The sequence below is a fragment of the Nothobranchius furzeri genome, chromosome 16 (genome assembly GCF_043380555.1).
Source record: "Nothobranchius furzeri strain GRZ-AD chromosome 16, NfurGRZ-RIMD1, whole genome shotgun sequence".
NCBI classification, from domain to species: Eukaryota; Metazoa; Chordata; class Actinopteri; order Cyprinodontiformes; family Nothobranchiidae; genus Nothobranchius; species Nothobranchius furzeri.
In genome coordinates this window covers 34,903,281-34,923,222 of record NC_091756.1, presented here as the reverse complement: position 1 = coordinate 34,923,222, position 19,942 = coordinate 34,903,281, and the positions used below count along the sequence as shown (strand labels likewise).

General features: G+C 42.3%; 1 protein-coding gene across 3 annotated transcripts; it reads left to right on the top strand.

Moving 5' to 3' along the window:
• The first annotated feature begins 810 nt into the window (after nt 1-810).
• Nucleotides 811-13,109, top strand: patl2 (PAT1 homolog 2). Of its 3 annotated transcripts, none has more exons than XM_015963222.3 (19): nt 811-960; nt 1,070-1,223; nt 6,520-6,773; nt 6,858-6,920; nt 6,991-7,041; nt 7,121-7,279; nt 7,463-7,537; nt 7,613-7,761; nt 7,942-8,016; nt 8,121-8,244; nt 9,313-9,430; nt 9,606-9,709; nt 9,780-9,833; nt 9,904-10,046; nt 10,126-10,282; nt 10,401-10,541; nt 11,293-11,390; nt 11,469-11,609; nt 12,540-13,109. In XM_015963222.3, the coding sequence occupies exons 1-19, from the start codon at nt 907-909 to the stop codon at nt 12,571-12,573; spliced, it is 2,148 nt and encodes a 715-aa protein (XP_015818708.3). In that variant the 5' UTR covers nt 811-906; the 3' UTR covers nt 12,574-13,109. The 3 variants fall into 3 exon arrangements, with proteins under 3 accessions (XP_015818708.3, XP_054605693.2, XP_054605694.2); XM_054749718.2 differs by having other exon boundaries at nt 7,939-8,016; XM_054749719.2 differs by lacking the exon at nt 6,991-7,041 and having other exon boundaries at nt 7,939-8,016.
• The last annotated feature ends 6,833 nt before the right edge of the window (nt 13,110-19,942 follow it).

The window sequence follows — 19,942 nt, the reverse complement described above, 5'->3', positions numbered from 1 at the left end:
CAAATTGAATAATAAAAACTGAGTTATTTTTCCAAAGAAAGAAAAGACACAAGTAGAAGTTGTTTCAGTGAAGGTGATGTTAAGAAAGTCAGCCATTTTAATATATTTGCTTTTTATTGCAACATCTATATGACTTGCTGCATTTGTATTTATATGTTTTATGCTGAAAGCTTAGATTTGTATGTAAACTGATATAAATTTAAAGCCAGATCATTAGTTATTCATTCACTGTGGCTCTATGCAAAAATAAATAAATAAATCACCTCTGAAAAAAGATCACCTCTTTTATTGTTGTGGAGTTTGATTTTAAATGTCACATTTAACTCATCATATTAAAACAACATTTTTGGTAAATGTTTTAAATTTATTGAAAAAAAACTTTTTTACAGAAGTTTTAATCTACTTAAAGAAGAAGTAAATTTGAATCCACAAAAGCAGAATAAGGATGATATTAGATTAATTTTAATAGAGGCTCGTTCTAAGGAATCTTGAACCAAATGGAACTGAAAACTTGAAAATAATTAACTGAATTACTTATTTTTGGCCATTTTATGTTCACACCAAGAAAAATAAGACATTTTAAAATATTCTTCAATTTGAGGCTCCAATTTAAAATACATAATAACAATGTGGGGTTTGTTTTCTCAGACCACTAGGGGTCACTGTTTACTTAGTTCTTGCAGCTACTGAAAATCATTTTGCATTAAAAAAATGAGAATAAAAATAAACTGGACAAAAACTGGAAAATTCCCACGGCAAGGAATGCGGCGCGTGACCTCCAGGTGAGAGGACCGCTGCGTGGCGACGTGCCCACGCCCCACACAGGTGTGCTCATTTAGAGGTTAACGAGCATCTTTTACGGTCTGATTAGAGAAAGCAGGTGACTGTTGCGTGTTCGGCGGCGTCATGTGTAGTAAGCGTTCCCCAAATCACACGATGGGTGACTCAGAACAGCAACAAGTAAGTCAGCGTCACCTCTTGGGTTACTGCGGCGGTACTACAGATGTGTCCACGTGACGCTTATCCTAAAGGGATGAGAACACTGATGTGTGTGTTCCTGTCCTGTTAGGAAGCAGAGAGAGTGTGTGATGCTCCGTGGCCTGAGAACGGAGACGACTGGAGTGATGCAGAGAATGAGACCGGTATGGACTGTGAGCTCCTGCAGGCCATGGCAGAGGAGGACGAGGACATCAACGTCTACAACGAGGAGACGTTTGGGATGGGTGCGTAGTTCTGTCTCTGTTCTTCTGGACAGATGTCAGACCAGATGTATTGGATTTCCAATCTGCTGAAACTGCTGCTCCCGAAAATGTCAATTTGTTCTCCCCAAACTTGTTTTTTCTTAGGTTTTAAGAGACTATAAAAAGTGTGTGTTTGTACTTTTAATCAGCGAAAAACACCAGATGGCTCTAAATCTAGTATGGGACAGGTGGGAGATGCACAATGTGTTGTAGCAGCAGCAAAAATAGACTGTGTGGGTTTTAATACAGGTGAAACTTGAAGAATATGCCATAAAAGTTAATTTCAGTTATTAAACTTGAAAGGTGAAACTAATAAGAGATGCCTATTAAATGCAAACCCAGATATTTCAATAGCCTGGCCATGACCCATAGACAGAGCTCAGTCACGTGGGGGTTGTCTTTCAAACTGTCTCTACATGCTATTGGACAACTAACAATTTAATGTACTCACCACTACAGATGTCGGTCAACGGGGCAGTCCACCATACACTATCAAATTCTAGATAAAGGACTTAAGTACCTCTATCTGCTCTTGACTCAAAGAAATGCTCAAGTCTAAATAGTCCAAAGTTGATGTAAAAAGCTGTTTCAAATGAGCTGCCGCCATCTTGTTTCCATGCCATTGCATCATCCCACCCACCAAAAGAAAAAAAGATGATTATCTTTTCTATAGCGCTTCTCAAGATGAAAATCATGAGGCGCTTCACAAAAAAGAATTTAAAATATAATAAATAATTCACTATATTTAAAATAAAAGCTGTGATGAAGAAATGTTAAAAGGAGAGAGAAAACGAATAAGAAAAAGGGAAATCTGTGGATCCTGGGAAAAGGTGGAATAGGTAGAGCAGAATGGGAGGGTGGTGGCAAAGGTCATGAAAAAGTCAGCCTGAACAAGTGAGTTTTCAGCTGCTTTTTAAAGGAGTCCACTGATCTCAGGCTCAGGAAGAGCGAGATCCAAAGTCTGGGGGCCACAGCAGCAAATTATCTGCCACCTTCAGTCTTAAGCCTGGTGCTGCACAACCAGTAGGCTTTGGTCTCTGGACCTCAGGGACCTGCTGGGGGTGTAGGAACTGAGAGGATCACCAATGTATGATGGTGCTTGTCCATGTAAGGCCCTAAAGACCAGAACCAGGATCTTGAAATGAACCCTAAAGTTGACTGGCAGCCAGTGAAGCTGGAGGAGAAGCGGGGTGATGTGGGTGCATTTGGACGACTTGGCCAGAACCCGAGCACAGGCATTCTGAACCACCTGTAGAAGTTGAGCTGGACAGAATGGGACTCCTGTTTAGCAATGTTCCTGAGGTAAGAGCACTGATTTGCAAGACTGGACCTTGGTGTGGTATTGGTCACGGAGCCTCCAAAGACTGCTCGGGCCTGCTGAGGCTCGATTAGGGAGCCTAAGTCGCACACAGTTATATTAGGTTTTGTGTGAAGTCCAGGACTAACGCGCATACCCAAACCTTTGAACCAGACACGGAGAAAAGCTGAGGAAAAATGACTATGTTCAGCGCACTTCAAATCCTTCCCTCAGGAGGAAAGAACCACCATAAATCTGACCATGTGGTAAGTAGCAGCTATGCGAGAGGAGATTTTGTTGTTGCATCACGCGACGTACCAATGTCTGATTTGTAGTCGTGCTAATTGCGAACTGTGCAAGCTGATAAATCTCAAAGTACGTGACAGGCATGGTCGAAACACACCATTACTTTTCATTTAAATTGAGGCCTAAGGCATGCGGATTAGAAAACCAACCTTGTCTGCTGGTGAAAGACTCTTTCATATAGCGCCTCTCACGATAAAAATCAAGAGGTGCTTCACAAAAACAAAGTATAAAGATTTTTAAAATGATTGAAAATGTTTGAAAGGAGGTAAGAAAAAAATGTAAGGAAAGGGAGAGAGAAAATGAATAGGAAAGAGGGAAATCAATGGATGGTGGTGGTTGGAGGGACTGGTGGCACCTGTGCTTGGAAGCCGTGTGTGTGATGCACTGTAGTTTAAAGCGCTTTGGAGTTCTCCGACTCCGAAAGGCCCTATACAAGTGCGGGTCATTTATCATTATTGATCATTTTGCTTCTGCTGCTGTTTATAAAGAAACACTTGCAGTTTTGGCTTGCTTTTAGTACCCCTCTAGAGTCCGTTTCACTAACCGTCATAAAACCAAAACTGAAACACTCCTCCTTGCTGTGCTCCTTAAATTTAGCTGCTCAAATGTCTCCTTAACCTTCAGTAGTTTCTTCAGGAGTGGTTTCATCACTGAATCAAACTAATCAGCTGTGTTTACAAGCTAAAACGTGCTGGAAGCACACCCCAGCACTAGCATGCCGGCTAGCCACGTTTCTGTTGACTAACACAGTGCCTGGTAAATATGACCAAGGTCCTGAGAAGAGGAATCATGTGACTCATCTGTGACTGAGCATTTGTTCAGCATGAAGAAATCTTATGTGGATCTTGGTGTGAGTGTATGATCAGTGACGAAACGAAACGTGATCACTACCACTTGACAAACATATTTAAAAAATAACTAAACCCAGGAATATTAAAAACGTGTACAAACAAAATGTATTGGTTGTCTTTGGCACGCTTTTACTGTGTCTAGTTTCTAATTCTATTTTTGGTTATTTAAAACAAAGGAAAGGTTCTTTCCTCCTGAGGTAAGCATTAGAAACCTTTCCTGTGTTTTAAATTAAAAAACAAATGGTATTACAGTTGTACTTACAAGCGCGATAGGATGATCGTTAGGTCTGCATCCAATTTGATTCCTTATGTCTTTGAGCTCTTGTGATTCAGAAAACTCCTGATGTTTACTCTTGTTTGACTCCTATTGTGGGCTGACTTTTTAGAATTTTTGATAAATGTGTTAAAATAAATGCTAACCAGGTATAGCTCGTCTGTCCTGAGGTGTAGATGTGGATTGCTGGAAAGCATTGCCGCTTCACGCAAGATACGTGACTTAAGGTAGTGTGGTATTCTGGTCACGGGGCAGAAAGGGCTAAATGACTTCATTAATCTTCTAAAGGGTCATTTTGGCACATACTAGCTTAAGAATATTATTTAAAAATGTGAAAAAATTGCATACAGTAATTAAACTTCAATCCAAACACCTGCAAAGGGTTAAATGGTATCAGTCAAAGCTGAATAATTACTGTAAAATATACTTGTACCATATTCTGACTTGGACAATGTGTAGTTTTTACCAATAATCTCTGGAAATATCCATCAAAATGTTCAAAATTAATTCAATAATGCCCAGTTGTTGATAAATATCAGCCGCATAAATATCCATGAAATATTAGCCATAAAAATCAGGTTCAAAATGCATCGACATGGGGTCTAAGTCTCTGGGTGATGCCATATTAGATGCAATGTTTTCTTCTACGCGAGCCCATGAGGACAAGACTCGTACTGATTTGCGAATACAAAACTTTCACCATTCATAAACTTGTTTTACACATTTACCTTCCACATTTACCTTCACTCATTGTCAGTGATGAAAGGGATTCTGATGTGCTTTTTTTTTTTTTTTTTTTTTTTTTTTTTTGGAAGTTGAACGAGCCAAGTACTCCTTTGAAAATTGCGCTCCCAGGTTTTTTTTTTTTACCCTAATGGCCATCTGTTGGTAAGGTCTTACTCAAACACATACTGCTTGCTTGCAATGATTTAGAAATGTACTGCCCCCTATTGCCAGGGAAAGTAATTACTCTACATTTCACCTGTTTGTGTTCATGTGATGTTTTGGATAACTTATTTTTAATGAGAATAAGAGTTACAGTTTTCTAATCCTTACACAAGCACATGTTGCTTACAAAAATGTTGCTGTAGAAATGGAAATGGTCAATATAATAAAACCAAAGATATTTTCCAAATATTTGACAGATTTCTTGGATATTTCTATCCATCCAGGATCCTTGGTTGTGGCCCTGAATTTCTGTTTTGCAGTTTAGTCAAAATGTCAAATTTGTTTTGAAGCTTCTTTATCAATTAAATCTGTCAGTCATGGTTTGTGCATCTAACAGTCAGTTACTAGAAAATGGATGTGAAAATATCCTCATACCTTGTACTCAACAGTATCCTAGCCAACCAAATATTAACGGCTTATTTGCTTAAACACTCAGATGGCACATTCTGCATAGATGGTGTTGAAGTTATTCATATATATTTCAAGAATAAAGGTATTTTTGATTTAGAAGGGAACTGAAAACCAATCGTGCACTGGTGCAAGATGTGACTTACCTGTGATAAATAAATAAAATCACTTGGCACACAGACTTGACCTGAAAACAACTTGCCCACAACTTTCCTGCAGTTAATTTCAGGTGATTGGTAAAATATTTCATTGTTGGATTTGAGGGCAGCATTTGATGCTGTTGGACAGGTTGGAACATTGGGTTGGGCTAACTGGTCCGGCTTTTCAATGGATGAGGCCTTATCTCACACACAGGTTTCATCTACAAAAACTCCACTGAGGTAGGGGGAGGTGTGCCTCAGGGGTCAGTGTTGGGGCCCCTGTTTTCCATTTACTTTACCTGGGAGTGCTTCTGCAGAAATACAACATGAGGTATCATCTGTATGCTGATGACTGTTGGGTATATCAGCCAATCCAATGGGTTAGGAGGCAAGACTCAAGCTCTAAAGAATCGTCTTGTGAAGATGCACTTGTGGATGGTAGCTAATTACTTAAGTCTTAATGAAATAAGACAGAGGTGATTGTTTTCTTCTAGTGACCATCAGCAGAAAAGTGTGGACCCTAAATCCTGGGAACCCTTTGAAAAGACAGACCCGGACGTGAAACTGGGTGCATTTCCGTGATTACACCAAGACCCTGGAACCAACTCCCACTGGACATTAGACTAATTTGTTGCGAAGTTTTAAATCCAAGCTGGTTTTGCACTGCTGCTTGTCATCTTCTAAATTAGTCACTGTTTTTTTACCATATAATTTTAGTGTTTATCCTGTTTTTAAAGAGGTGAGAATTTTGGTTAAATCTTGTCCTTTTTGACTCATGTCTTATGTTTTTAATTTGCTCACTTGGTCTTACTGTGCAGCATTTAGGCTACCTTGACCAGTGGCATGGAAGTGCTCTATAAACGAAATAAAATTTGCAGGTCTGTTCACGATCTGCTGTCATCGGTTGAATTTCCACTAGTAGTTCCTGGAGGATAGTTTATCATGGATTCAGAGGCTATTTGGATGATTTTAGATTTTATTTTCTGTCTGCAAGACTTAAATCAGCTGAAAGAGCAAATGTTTGTTTCTGATTTGTAACAAACTAACATCTTAGATCTAGACACGAATGGGCCGACAGACGGCGTTCCATTTGGAGAGCCTCTTCTTGCAACGCCACCACCAGAACCAGACCCCAAACCTCCATCCCTCCCTAGCCTCCCCTCAACCCCTCCCACCCAGAAGCCTCCATTTCTGCTCAGATCTGCGCCGTGGCAGCGCGGCAGGGGCCGAAGGGGGGTCCTGGATAGGGGCCGGATGTTTGAAGACCCAGCTGTGATGAGGGTGGTAGAGGGCCGGCCAAGCCTCATGGTGACTTATGACTGATCTGATGGTTTTAATAGGATGAGTCAGCTCGTAGAGTCTGTGTCTGACTGTTTTTGCCCTTCCTTCAAGAGTCTGGACAGCGCTATAGTAGACTGCGGTCACGCTCTTTACCGAAACACCTTTCAGGAGAATGTAAGTACAAACATTTAATATTTTCTCTCCCCACTCTACTCTGCTCATTTATTTCCATTGTTTTTCCTAGAGAATGATGCCTGCTTACAAAAAAACCTCTGTCTCAGGATCAATGCTTCAGGTTAAGAGCTAATTTTATGTGCAACACGATAAGTTAGTCAAACCACAGTATTGGTTTTTTATTTTTCTTTTATCCGTAGGACGATGCCATAGTGTGTGTGATTGGTCACAGAGGCAGAGGTCAGCACATGAACTCTAATTTCATGGATGTACCCTGTCCCATCTCCTCATATGGAGGAAGGAGAGGGGTACTCAGAGGATCCTACTCCAGAAGATATTTTGGCCAAAGAGTGCCTCAGGTGGAAAGCCTTTCGTTTGCAAAATCACATTTGTCCCATTGAAGGGAGGTTTGTCTGTGCCTATTAGAAAATTGGCAGCACTCACCTGGTGATCTTTTAAAGCTTATAGGGATAAGCTCTGCAGGAAATTAAGCTCTTTATATTGTCTTTTAATTTAAATGTAGATTTATATTTATCCTGCAGATGCATGAGCCCATGATGCCAAGATCACCAATCTTCTCACGTCAACCTCTAACCCCTCGACAGCATTTCAACCAGGTTAATTTAAAATTATGTATGAGAGAAAATGGTCACTGATCTGCTTTGACTCTTGTTTATGTTCTTATGAAGCAGATGGGGAACTTCGTGTTTCCTCCAAACCACCCCTGCCACTCCACTGCTCAGCCATTATCCCCAAAGATAATGCAGCTTCGTTTTGGTGCAAACTCACCAGGGCACTCCCCATTTTACAGCCCCTCCACTAACCCTGTGGAGCCGTTCAGGTTGGTTTTGATCTCCAAGCTTTTGATTTGACCTGAAACATTTGGTCACAATCTGAATCTATGAAAGAAACGCTATTGGATGATTATTATGAGGTAATGTTTTCCAACGTGTGGATAGTTTAGAACAACCTACAGGTAGCATCTTTTCATGTATCGTGACATCTCACCTGTGGCCAGCAGGTGCCCTGGTCCAGTCACAAGGCTACATCCTCAACATAAACGACTACTCAGTCAAAAACCACGCATTTTCCAAAGGTTGGCACCACATTGTCTAAACAATGTCTTTCTTAAAACATTCCCTTTTTTTTTTTTTTTTACAAGTTCAGTAGAAATTAATGGCCCATTGGTCCTGCTCACAGGAAGTCCGAAGGCTGGGACCCCTGCTGTAATCTCATGACCACTAAAGAGAAGGAGTGGATCACCCGGCTGCAGATGATTCAGCTGCAGAGTGAGAACCCATATCTTGAGGACTACTACTACCAGGTACAAGACAGAATAATGGAAAGTGTTCACTGTCTTCAGGATTTGTCTCCCTCCTTTATTTATGCTTCTAATCAACTAGACTTCTTTAACATTTGGGTTTCTGAAGGTTTTTGGACTCATTGTCAGCCTTGTTCCTTTCAAAGGGGACACATTAGAGAATTCACTTTTTGCCAGAGGTGGGGCTAGGGGGTGGCTATTTGGGCTCAATCCCCAAATCAAAATTTCCCTACATATAAATATATATATATCAAATTTCTGTTAATCTCCGGGAAAAACTTTTGAAGAATTATTTCCCAGCCTCATGAGTCGCTCACCTAAATGCCACATGTAAAATTTGACACTAACTGTTTTCTAGCACCAACAAGGCCATTCTCAAAGCTGTTTGCTGACTCGTAAACACAGAGGGTCATCTGAGGGATGGTTCATCTCTCAGGCCCTGTTTTTTTGTCATTGATCATTCTGGTTTCTTAACTTCCTTTTTAAAAGGAAGATTTTGTCTCCACTGTCGCTGCATGCTTGCTTAGTATGAGAATTTCTTTAAAGACACTGACACTAGTCATTGACTCGGTGTAATCTGCTGGGTTCCTTATATAAAACATTTTACTGATTGGCTTAATGAACTGTATTAGAATGTTTACTTTATGAAATGCCTTTGGACGACTCGTCGCGATTTAGCGCTATATAAATAAAGTGAATTGAATTAACTTTCAGTCACTAATTTAATTTCTTGTCCTTCACTTGCTTGCTGATCAATTCGTACCCCAATGCCCAGAAACCTCTTCCAGGGCCTTCAGAAAGTATAAAGAAACATTAATCAAGAACATTTTAAGACTACAAGGCAGTCTGGCTTCTTGGAAATGGTGTAAAGCAGTGGTATCAAATCTTGGTCCACAATGACCTCTGCCCACTATTCTTTTAGAGGTTTTTCTGCTTCAACACACCTGGTTTGAATCAGCAGGTGCACCACTTGTGTAAAGAATTTAAGGGGTGGTTTGAATCTTTTGCATTGTTGCTGTGCTTTTGTGCAGAATAGTGGGATTTAAAGTTTTTGTTTAAACTGTCAAACAGGAGTATTACCGCCGTATAGAAGCCAAGATGGCCGAAGAAGAGCTGGGCATCAGGAACAAGAAAGAGCCGCCGAAGCTCACCACCCCTTACATCACAAAAACTGACACCTACACACCAGGTTCATCTTATTGACTCTTTATGCTACTAGGTGACATTTAAAATTGCATCCATGAAGCATTCTCTAGCAGAGCCCTCTGCCGGTGTTGAGATGACATGATTTTTGTTCTACATTTACGAAAGGCTGAGACTTTCAAACATCTCAAGGGTGCAGACCTTCCTGTTTTTTGTTTCAGTTGTTCATATCGAAGGCTCTTTAGGTCAAGTTGCTGTGTCCACCTGTTACTCTCCTCGCCGTGCCATCAGCGCAGTCCATGCGGTCCAGGCTCATTGTCCTGAGGTCTGTTTCTCACCATGTCTTTAATGTGAAAATCAGCTGTTTTTCATAATCTCTAATGACATCTTTACAGGAACATAAAGACACCAGACAACAACGACTGGAGATTCTCTGCAAAATAGAAAAGGTATCTGCTCTATTTGACTGAAGGCCATTTATTATGACCTTCATAGCATTGTTGTATTGTTGTCCTGCAGCTGTTCATAGCTTTGCTGGAAGTGGAGGAAATGGAGAGAATGAAAACCACAGTTTTATCTGAAGCAGAAGAAAGAAGACTGATGGAGAAATCCCAGAGGAAGGTGGAGTGCATCTACTCCCAGCTGCAGCATCACAACTCAACGTGAGTCCTGGCTTTCCATCATCACACTGTCATTTGAGCGATTCACCTAAGGCTTCTGGAATTTCATCTCTTGATGCAGTGCTTCAGGAGAAGAGTTTCTTCCATTCCTGGTTGTCTCAAAAGGAAAAAAGCTTCTTGCCCGCCTGCTCCCGTTTCTGAAGCTAGATGCAGCTCTGACGGTCCTGCACGTTGTGACCTCTAACCTTCCTATGTTGATGAGTAGAGACACAGAGGAGGTGGGTCAGGTCCAGATGATGTATGTAGCTGAACAGGCCAAGCAAGATTTTGAGAAAAAAAAAAAATAATAATAATAATATTGGGATTTAAAATGACCATAACAATTTAATCTTTCAGGCTCTTCCAGTCCTCTATCCACCTCTTCGTAATGTGATCTGTGTTTTGACATTCAATCAGCTCATTACTGTCCTCAAAGATCTGACTTCTTCAGAGTCCCCTTCAACATTTGAGTGCCTCTCACTGGCATGTCAGAACAAGGTAGGTGCTTCAGAGAGGAACTCTCTTCCAGTGGTGACTTGTCCATAGAGGGTGCTGTAGCGTTAACGAGTGACCACATATGTATCAAAATGACCAATAAGATGTGGTGATTCCATATAATAAGAAATGTCAATCTGACTGATCATTGAATGTTTAGTCAGAAAATTATAGTTACTTTTACTTGTTATAAGTAAATAAAACAGTGACTTTTACTGAACTTGTAAGTGTAAAAAACAAACATTTATGCACCTGGCTAACACATTTTGGGGTCTTTTTATTATTCTCATAAATTATACTGACTCATGACATTGAGTAATGAAACTGGATATTGAAGGGTTAAAATTCTCAAAGTGACTGTTTATAGATGAACAGATTCATGGGGGAAAAAAGCAACACAAAAAGGAGCCACTCTGACGAGTAGACGGTTTGGTCTAAAGCCTGATTTATACTTCTCTGGTCACATCAAGGTAGTACATTAAAGTGACACCTGAGGGTTAAGTACATTTAAGTTTTTATTTATTTTTTAGTCTTGAAATGTAGCTTCTTTTTTTTTTTAATGGCATCGCATTTTCTGCCATGCTGCTGAAGATGAATATTATGCTGAAGCTCAATTTGAAGAAAATCTTGACTCACAATTGGACCTTTTCCTAAAACCAATCAGGCCCAAGGCTTCATGTTGCTGCTAGTCAGCTTTTTGGTTAATGTGAAAATTTTATTTACATTGTGTTTTTTTTTTTAATTGTCTCTTCAGTTTGGACTGTCCTTGTTGTATGCTCTCCTGTCTCACGGAGAGAAGCTGCTTTCCTCAGGAGTTCCTCTGGAGCCCAGCATTGGAGACTTTGAGACCTGGTAGGAACTTAACGGTCAGCTGCAATCAGTTTGAATGATTTGGTCATTTTTATGATGATTTCACATGTTTGTTTTTAGGACTGACATAATCTTCCAGGTGGCTGCACAGTTGTCCCAGTGCTCACTGGTGGAGCCTCTCCTGCTGCCATCTAACCTTCTCACTCTCTTCTGTCGATACCTCGACAAGCGCACCGTGCATCAGCTAAAAAGCAATATGGAGTAAGGTCCCATTTCAAATGCTTTAACATTTCCATCAGTTTTAGGCCTTGTCCACACGTAGCAGGGATTTATCCATAAACAAAAATCAGCCCTCCCAGAATCCACACCACCTTTCTTTTAGAAAACACTCCATCCATATGTAACTGCATACGTGCATCTTTAAGCACTTTAATAGGCATGTCATGGGCCATTCCCATCTGTACCGGGTCGGCCCGGGCCGGGTAGCCCCAGTAAGCCCCAGCCTGGCCTGGTTGATTCCACACATCCTTGTCTTAAGCCCATGTGGGCTGATTCTACCCACCAATCAGAGGCTTGTTCTAATGGAAGGTGTGAATTTGCTGTCAGCAGTGGGTGTGTTGGCCCTGGTCGGCCTGAAGCAGACCCCCTCGAGAAGAGGGCTGAGAATGAGCCTTGGTTGGCCTGGAAAAATACCAGGCCACCCAGATATGTAAACAACCTGTGCTTCCCGGCCCGGGCCGACCCGGTACAGATGGGAATGGCCCATCAGATCCATTTTGTCTTCCTGCTTAACTTAAACAAAACGTGAAACACGGCTCCTAGCTCATTGGTGCTGACCAAGAAGGAGGTAGAATTGCTAAAAAACAAAGCCCTTGGATGAGAACGCGAGCACAGCTCTGAGGACCTCCATGTTGTTGTGCGAACACAGGTCGCACATGGGTCATCAGCATTTCTGTCTGAGTGATGTTGTGAAACCAACTCTGGATATTTCTGTCCACACATTAAAACGGAGGAAACGCAAATCTTCACTTTGGACAGACTTTTTAAAAGTATTTTTTGCTGCGTAAATCTGCGTTTTTGTGTGGATGGCTGGCCACACTGTAGAAAAATATATTCCTTTTGAGAGATATCCAGCTATATGTGGACAAGGCCTTAATCATTACACAAAAATGAGCTCTAATTTCTGTTCAGGTCTGCAACTGGGTTCCTGGCTCTTCCATCTTGAGGAAGGAAGCTCATGAGATGTTTGGCTGATCAGGTTCTGGAAAGACTTGTCCTCAGTACCAGTTATAACAAAAGTTATGGTTTTTTGTTTTTGTTTTGTTTCTGATTGCTTCCCCTCACCCATCCCTTCACATTTTTGCACCTCAAGCTGTTTCCCTTTTATTTATTTTAATAATTTTACTTTCCATCCTCTGAACTCTGCTTATCTGTGTGACTCTTAACAGTTTTCTTTTTTAACTTTCCACAAAATCAACTTCAACTCCGACATCTGACTGAATATGGTGGCCAGGTGGAGGATTATTTACCACCATGTGTTTGTTCTAACCATTGACTAAAGTTGTCATGACTCAACGGGTCACATAATTCTGTTTTGTAAAAAGCATTGTGTATACATGTTTAATGATGCTAAATAGGATTTTTTTATGTGATTTTGTATCTTAAGTCTCAGTTGTAAAAATGTTTTTCATTTGGAAACAGGAATAATTTAAATTGCACTCTTGTACAGCACTTGCATCATGAATAAAAAATATTTGCTCAGACATTTGATTAGATTGCAGACAAGGCTTTTTGACCTTTATAGTGGGTCTATTTTTTATTCTTTCCTAGATCAAGTTTGTTTGCAGTAAATTTTAAAATGGCTAAATATAATTTGTGGGTGTGGGGGGGTGATCTTATTCCAATGTTATTTTTGGTAAACTTAATCAGATGTTTGAAGATTCCAACTCTGATGGTTTACTTTGCTTCGGCTGATCTAACCAAAAAGATTATTAAAGCTTATGGTATCAAATGAAGGGATGCAATTCTAAAACTTTAAAGTGAAATTTGGGTACTGAATAGGAAAACTGCAAAAATACAATGATCTGCATAATAAAAATAATTTAAAACGTTTTAAATTTACAATGAGTAGAGTAATCTCAAACTACTCATTTTCACTGCCCAGCCTAGAAAAAGTCGCACAATCTCGTTAATGACATGCGTTTGCTGTAGCATTTTCTAAAAGCTTCTGCAAAGATTTATTTCCATCCACTGTTGCATTAATGATGGTAGTCTTACCGCTGCACAAAGCCTTCTCCTGCACACCCCAAAGATTCTCGGTAGGGTTAAGGTCTAGACTCTGCGGTGGCCAATCGATGTGTGAAAATGATGTCTCATGCTCCCTGAACCACTCTTTCACTATCTGAGCCTGATGAATCCTCGTATTGTCATCTTGGAATATGCCCTTGCCATCAGGGATGATGGAATAACCAGGTCATTCAGGTTGTCAGCTGACCTCATGAGTCAATGAACTTAAAAAATTCCCTTGATTTCAAATGATTGAATAATCAATGTTTTTTTAGTTCCTATAATGCATTAATAAAAAGTATGCAACCATAAACTACAAAACTCATATTTTTAAGACATGTTGCTTAATGCAATACTAATTAAGCTGAAAAGGTCAAAGTTTGTTTTGTAAAGTCTAATAATGGAATGTTGGCCCATTAAATATTTGCATTTGGGTGGTGGTGAGGGTTCCGGTTTTATGGGAGGCAGAACTGTCACCCTGTTAACCAAGACTTACCATGAGCTTATGAAGCTGTGTGAAGTCTGGGTAAACACACTAACTGTTTAAATGTTTTTGACTTCATAGATCACGTGAGAGCTGTCAAAATCTTATTTTTTTTCCTTTCTCTTGGTTGCTCCAACTATTGAACCAATGACTTAAAATCTGTACAGTGTTTTCGGTTAAATTTCTTTGATAAGAGACTGATTATTTAAAGGGGACCTATTGTGCAAAACTCCTTTTGTATCCATTTGTGCTGCCATGTGGGCCTCTTTTGCCTCTATAAACACTCAGAACATGAAAAAAAAAACTGAAAGTGTTGGGTTTAGGAATTACTTGCATGAAACAAGCTATTTCAAAAAGTACCAGTTTGTGATGTCACAAATGGGCAAATTACAATATAACTTCCCCCACATGTAAGAGATGCTGCTGCTGGTCAGGCTGGAAGATGGGAGCGATATCCCATTCACCGTTGTTTTACATATTCCCTTCACTCATTTCCAGTGGTGAAAGGGAGTCGCATGTCCTTGTCATTTTGCTGGAGGTTGAATGATCTGATGAAATACCCATTCAAAAATTGCACTCCCACGGATTTTTGACCCCAATGGTCATCCGTTGGTAAGGTCTTGCAGCTTGCTTGTAATGTTTTAGGTTTGTACTGCCCCCTATCGCCAGGAAAATACATGGACACTTTAAAGAGCAAGTCAACCCCTACCAGATTCTAACTCCACTCCCACTTCCTGTTTGAAAAATACAACAAATGCTGTTGCCTGGCAGACCGAGAGGGCGGAGCTGCTAACAAATACACACACACACAGGCTCACGACAACGTTGTGACATCATAATGTACCAGTTTACATCATAGCATACCTCTTAGCCAATAGCGGTGGCAGATTTAAATTAGAATACAGCGCAGAGTTTTTACCTGACAACGGCACAACACTGCCAGTTTTAGGCAGAATATTTAAATTTTAACTAAGATGCACTGAAGTGCCAAATTATTGACGACACGTGTCTGCAGCACGATTAGACACTCATTTATTTAGTTTATCAGCAAAAAAAAGTTTATTTGGGGGTGACTTGCTCTTTAAATGTGTGCACCACAGTCTGAATAAATTTTACTGGTGCACAATGTGAAAATCTAGGTGCCGTGGAGGAAAAACATGATTGTGAAATCAAGAATGTCTAAACTCTACAAAGCGAAAGAAAAATCCTCACCATCCTCTTTATTCTTAGCTGCCTGCAGCAGTATGGAACAGAACCGCACAGATACCGGGAGTCACGTTTTAGCTACAAGTCTGCTGCTCCATAACAATGCAAGGCTAAGGCAAGCCATTGTATGTAATTCCCAAATGCTTCTATATTTGAACATAATTTATACTGGGATGTTGCCAAACCATAACTAATATGTCACTACTACATTGATACCAGTAAAACCTAAATGTTATTAGAATTTCAAATATCACTGCACATGTTAATGAAATACAAAAAATTATACTGATCAAAGTTTACCTGTGGCTATATTTAGATATATTATTTTGACTAGGATGAGTGATATTAATATGTCTAAAATGTACAAGTAAAATAAATATCAGATGGAAAAGGGAGACAAGACAATATTACACATTATTGAGTCTTTTATAAGTGACATTTTAGCCTCATAAATTAGGTGTTTCAGGTTTGTAACAGCAGAACACAATATCATTTCACTTGAAATGTCAAGGTATTTGATTAATGACAGAGGATTCAATAGAATATTTGAATACAAAGATATTTGATATCTGCAGCCTTATTTAAAACCTTTAACAGAACAGAAAAATCCCATTCAGAGGGAGGCAGCAACTCGCTCACACTGTTTACAGTGGGGATGGGGAGCTGCTGACGTCAACTGGGGCTATAGTCGGACGTTGGAAGGAATACTTTGAGGAAATCCTCAATCCCACCTATGTGCATTCCGAGGAGGAACCAGAGCCGGGAGACCTGGGGAGGGACTGTCCAATCTCGGGGGCAGAAGTTGCTGAGGTAGTCAAACAACTGCACAGCGGCAGAGCCCCGGGGGCGGATGAGGTTCGTCCTGGGTATCTCAAGGCTATGGATGTTGCAGGGCTGTCATGGTTGACATGTCTCTGCAACATTGCATGGTCATCGGGGGCAGTTCCTGTGGAGTGGCAGACCGGGATGGTGGTCCCCATCTTTAAGAAGGGTGACCTGAGGGTGTTTTCCAACTATAGGGGGATCACACTCCTCAGCCTCCCTGGAAAGGTCTACTCCAAGGTACTGGAGAGGAGGGTCCGATCGATAGTTGAATCTCAGATTGAGGAGGAGCAATGTGGTTTTCGTCCTAGCCATGGAACTGTGGACCAGCTCTATACCCTTGCAAGGGTGATGGAGGAGGCATGGGGGTTTGCCCAACCAATCCACATGTGTTTTGTGGATTTGGAGAAGGCTTATGACCGTGTCCCCAGGGGCACTCTGTGGGGGATGCTCCAGGAGTATGGGGTGGGTGGCTTTCTGTTAAGGGCCATTCAGTCCCTTTACCAGAGGAGTGTGAGTTTGTTCCGCATAGCCAGTATTAAGTCGGACCTGTTCCCAGTGAGGGTTGGACTCCGCCAGGGCTGCCCTTTGTCGCCAGTTTTGTTCATTACCTTTATGGGCAGAATTTCTAGACGCAGCTGTGGTGTGGAGTGTGTCGAGTTTGGTGGCAGGAGAATCTCGTCTCTGCTTTTGCGGATGATGTGGTCCTCCTAGCCTCATCCAGTTCTGACTTTCAGCTCTTGCTGGGCAGATTTACGGCCGAGTGTGAAGCGGCTGGGATGAGGATCAGCACCTCCAAATCTTAGACCATGGTTCTCAATCGGAAAAGGGTGGCTTGCCAACTCCGGGTCGGGGGAGAGGTCCTACCTCAAGTGGAGGAGTTTAAGTATCTCGGGGTCTTGTTCTCGAGTGAGGGTAGGAGGGATCGGGAGATCGACAGGCGGATTGGTTCATCTTCTGCAGTGATGCGGACGTTGAGCCGATCAGTCGTGGTGAAGAGGGAGCTGAGCCAGAAAGCCAGGCTCTTGATTTACCGGTCGATCTATGTCCCAATCTTCACCTATGGTCTTGAGCTTTGGGTAATAACCGAAAGAACGAGATCGCGGATACAAGAGGCCGAAATGAGTTTCCTCCGCAGGGTGGCCGGGCTCAGCCTTATGGGCCATTCCCATCTGTACCGGGTCGGCCCGGGCCGGGTAGCGTAGGTTGTTTACATATCTGGGTGGCCTGGTATTTTTCCGGGCCAACCAAGGCTCATTCTCAGCCCTCATCTCGAGGGGGTCTGCTTCAGGCCGACCAGGGCCAACACACCCACTGCTGACAGCAAATTCACACCTTCCATTAGAGCAAGCCTCTGATTGGTGGGTAGAATCAGCCCACATGGGCTCAAGACAAGGATGTGTGGAATCAACCAGGCCAGGCTGGGGCCGGCTGGGTCTACCCGGCCCGGGCCGACCTGGTACAGATGGGAATGGCCCATTAGAGATAGGGTGAGGAGCTCGGACATTCGGGAGGGACTCGGAGTAGAACCGCTGCTCCTCCGGATTGAAAGGAGCCAATTGAGGTGGTTTGGGCATCTGGTCAGGATGCCTCCTGGATGCATCCCTGGGGAGGTGTTTCGGGCATGTCCTGCAGGCAGGAGGCCCCCGGGTCGACCCAGGACACGTTGGAGAGGTAACATCTCCAATCTGGTCCGGGAATGCCTTGGGGTCCTGCTGGAGGAGCTGGTGGAGAAGGCCGGGGAGAGGACGGTTTTGAGCTCCCTAGTTGGGATGCTGTCCCCGTGACCCGGACCCGGATAAGCGGAGGAAGACTATGACGAGAACAGAAAAATGTGAACAAGAATATACAAAAACACCTGCACCAAACCAAGGTACGTCTGAGAAGGGAAAAGTTTGAGTACAACATGGCAGTGTTGTGCCTGATCAAGTTCATTGAACTAATGTTTGTGAACTTGTTGGGCGATGGTGGCACAGGAGTCAAGTGCTCGCCCCGTAATTTGAAGGTTGCAGGTTTGAGCCCCGCTCAGTTTGTCGCTGTTGTTGTGCCCTTGGGCAAGTCACTTAACCCCCCTTGCCTGCTTGTGGTGGTTGGAGGGACCGGTGGTGCCTGTGCTCAGCAACCTCGCCTCTGTCAGTGAGGGCACCCAGGGTAGCTGTGGCTACATCATAGCTCATCACCACCAGGGTGTGAATGTGTGTGTGCATAGGTGAATGACTGATAGTGTTGTAAAGCACCTTGGGGGGGGGGAGGTTCCAGGACTCTAGAAGGCGCTATATCAACTACAGGCCATTTGTTGGTATTTAATGAAAGTTAAAGTGCACTCATTCTGGCGTGTGTGAACAGGTTTATGAACAGCACTCTCTCATAGTTTGAGAGCTCCAGATCTCCACAGAGCTAAAACCTTAGATAAAACATCCTATCAATCATAGACTTGCAAATATGGCCGCCATAGACCGTAGCGGTCAGTGCAGCATACTCTTCAGTGTCTATGCTGTTGAGAAAGGAACTCTGTAATGAAACTGAATAAATACAAATGTTCTGTTTGAAATTACACTGACGTAAAACATTAAACATGTCTGACGGTAATTCAGGATCAGCTTTATTGTGAGACCTGTTTGCTTTGGTGGTTGCTTGTTGTGGGGCTGTGCAGTGGCGCAGTGGTTAGAGCTGTTGCCTTGCAGCAAGAAGGTCCTGGGTTTGCTTCCCGGCCTGGGATCTTTCTGCATGGAGTTTGCATGTTCTCCCTGTGCATGCGTGGGTTCTCTCCAGGTACTCCGGCTTCCTCCCACAGTCCAAAAACATGACCGTGTCTCTGTGTTGCCCTGCAATGGACTGGCTCTCTGTCCAGGGTGTACCCCGCCTGATTGCTCGTTGGCCACTGGAGATAGGCACCCCCCCACCCCCCCCACCCCCCCGCGACCCCGCGTGGACAAAGCGGGTTCAGAAAATGGATGGATGGTTGCTTGTTGTGTTTTCTTTATATGCACTACCAGTGTTTCAGTGTGTTTGAGTAATGAGAACTACTTTTGGTTTTCAGAGATTGTAACAGAAATTTTATGCTGGTGCTACAACCTTTGTAGCATCAGACTTTAAAGGAGACATATTACAGGGCTGTATGTTAACATAATTAACTCATAGCGCTGGTGCTACAACCTTTCTTACACCAGTGCTATTAGAATTAATACGTTAGCCCTGTAATATGTCTCCTTTAAGGTCCGACACCAAACCTCTAAAGGATGAGTTTTATAAAAGCTTAAAATTAATATTTAGAAAGTACTTCTGTGTTTATTAGACATATTTAAAACTCCTGTTTTAGTGTTGAGCTGTGTTTTTTGTTCCTCTGGTAAGATTTTAGTCGGGTTCTCAGTGCTCTCACCTGTGTATGCATTCATGCAACATTGACAGTACATGAACAGGACTCATTAAAGAGTCTGAGGAGAGATCAAAAACCCACTAAGCGGCAGTGAACTGAAACACATACCAGTCACCAGGTGGGAAGAAGCCAGACAGACGGCTTGTGAGTTTATTTAGGAGCCAAGTATGTGAGAGGTCCTTGCTGGGCTGGGAAGTGGAGCGTTAACCTCTCCTTGACCTCATCAGAACAGGATTTAGACTTTCAGTGAGGAATCTGTGTGAAGGGTGACAGATCTCTCTACTGACTCTACTGTGCTTTTTTGAACATGGGCTTTCGGAGAGGCTTCCTTCGTGGACGATACCCATGCGTGCCATTTCTCTGCAGTGCGCGCCGTATGGTGTCACAGGAAACGGTCACTCCAGTTAGGCTTTCTACTGC

Coding starts and splice junctions, on each gene's coding strand:
- patl2 (XM_054749718.2), top strand. CDS start 907: ATGTGTAGTAAGCGTTCCCCAAATCACACGATGGGTGACTCAGAACAG. Junction 7,762..7,938: donor AACCCTGTGGAGCCGTTCAG/GTTGGTTTTGAT, acceptor ACCTGTGGCCAG/CAGGTGCCCTGGTCCAGTCA. Junction 9,834..9,903: donor TTCTCTGCAAAATAGAAAAG/GTATCTGCTCTA, acceptor GTTGTCCTGCAG/CTGTTCATAGCTTTGCTGGA.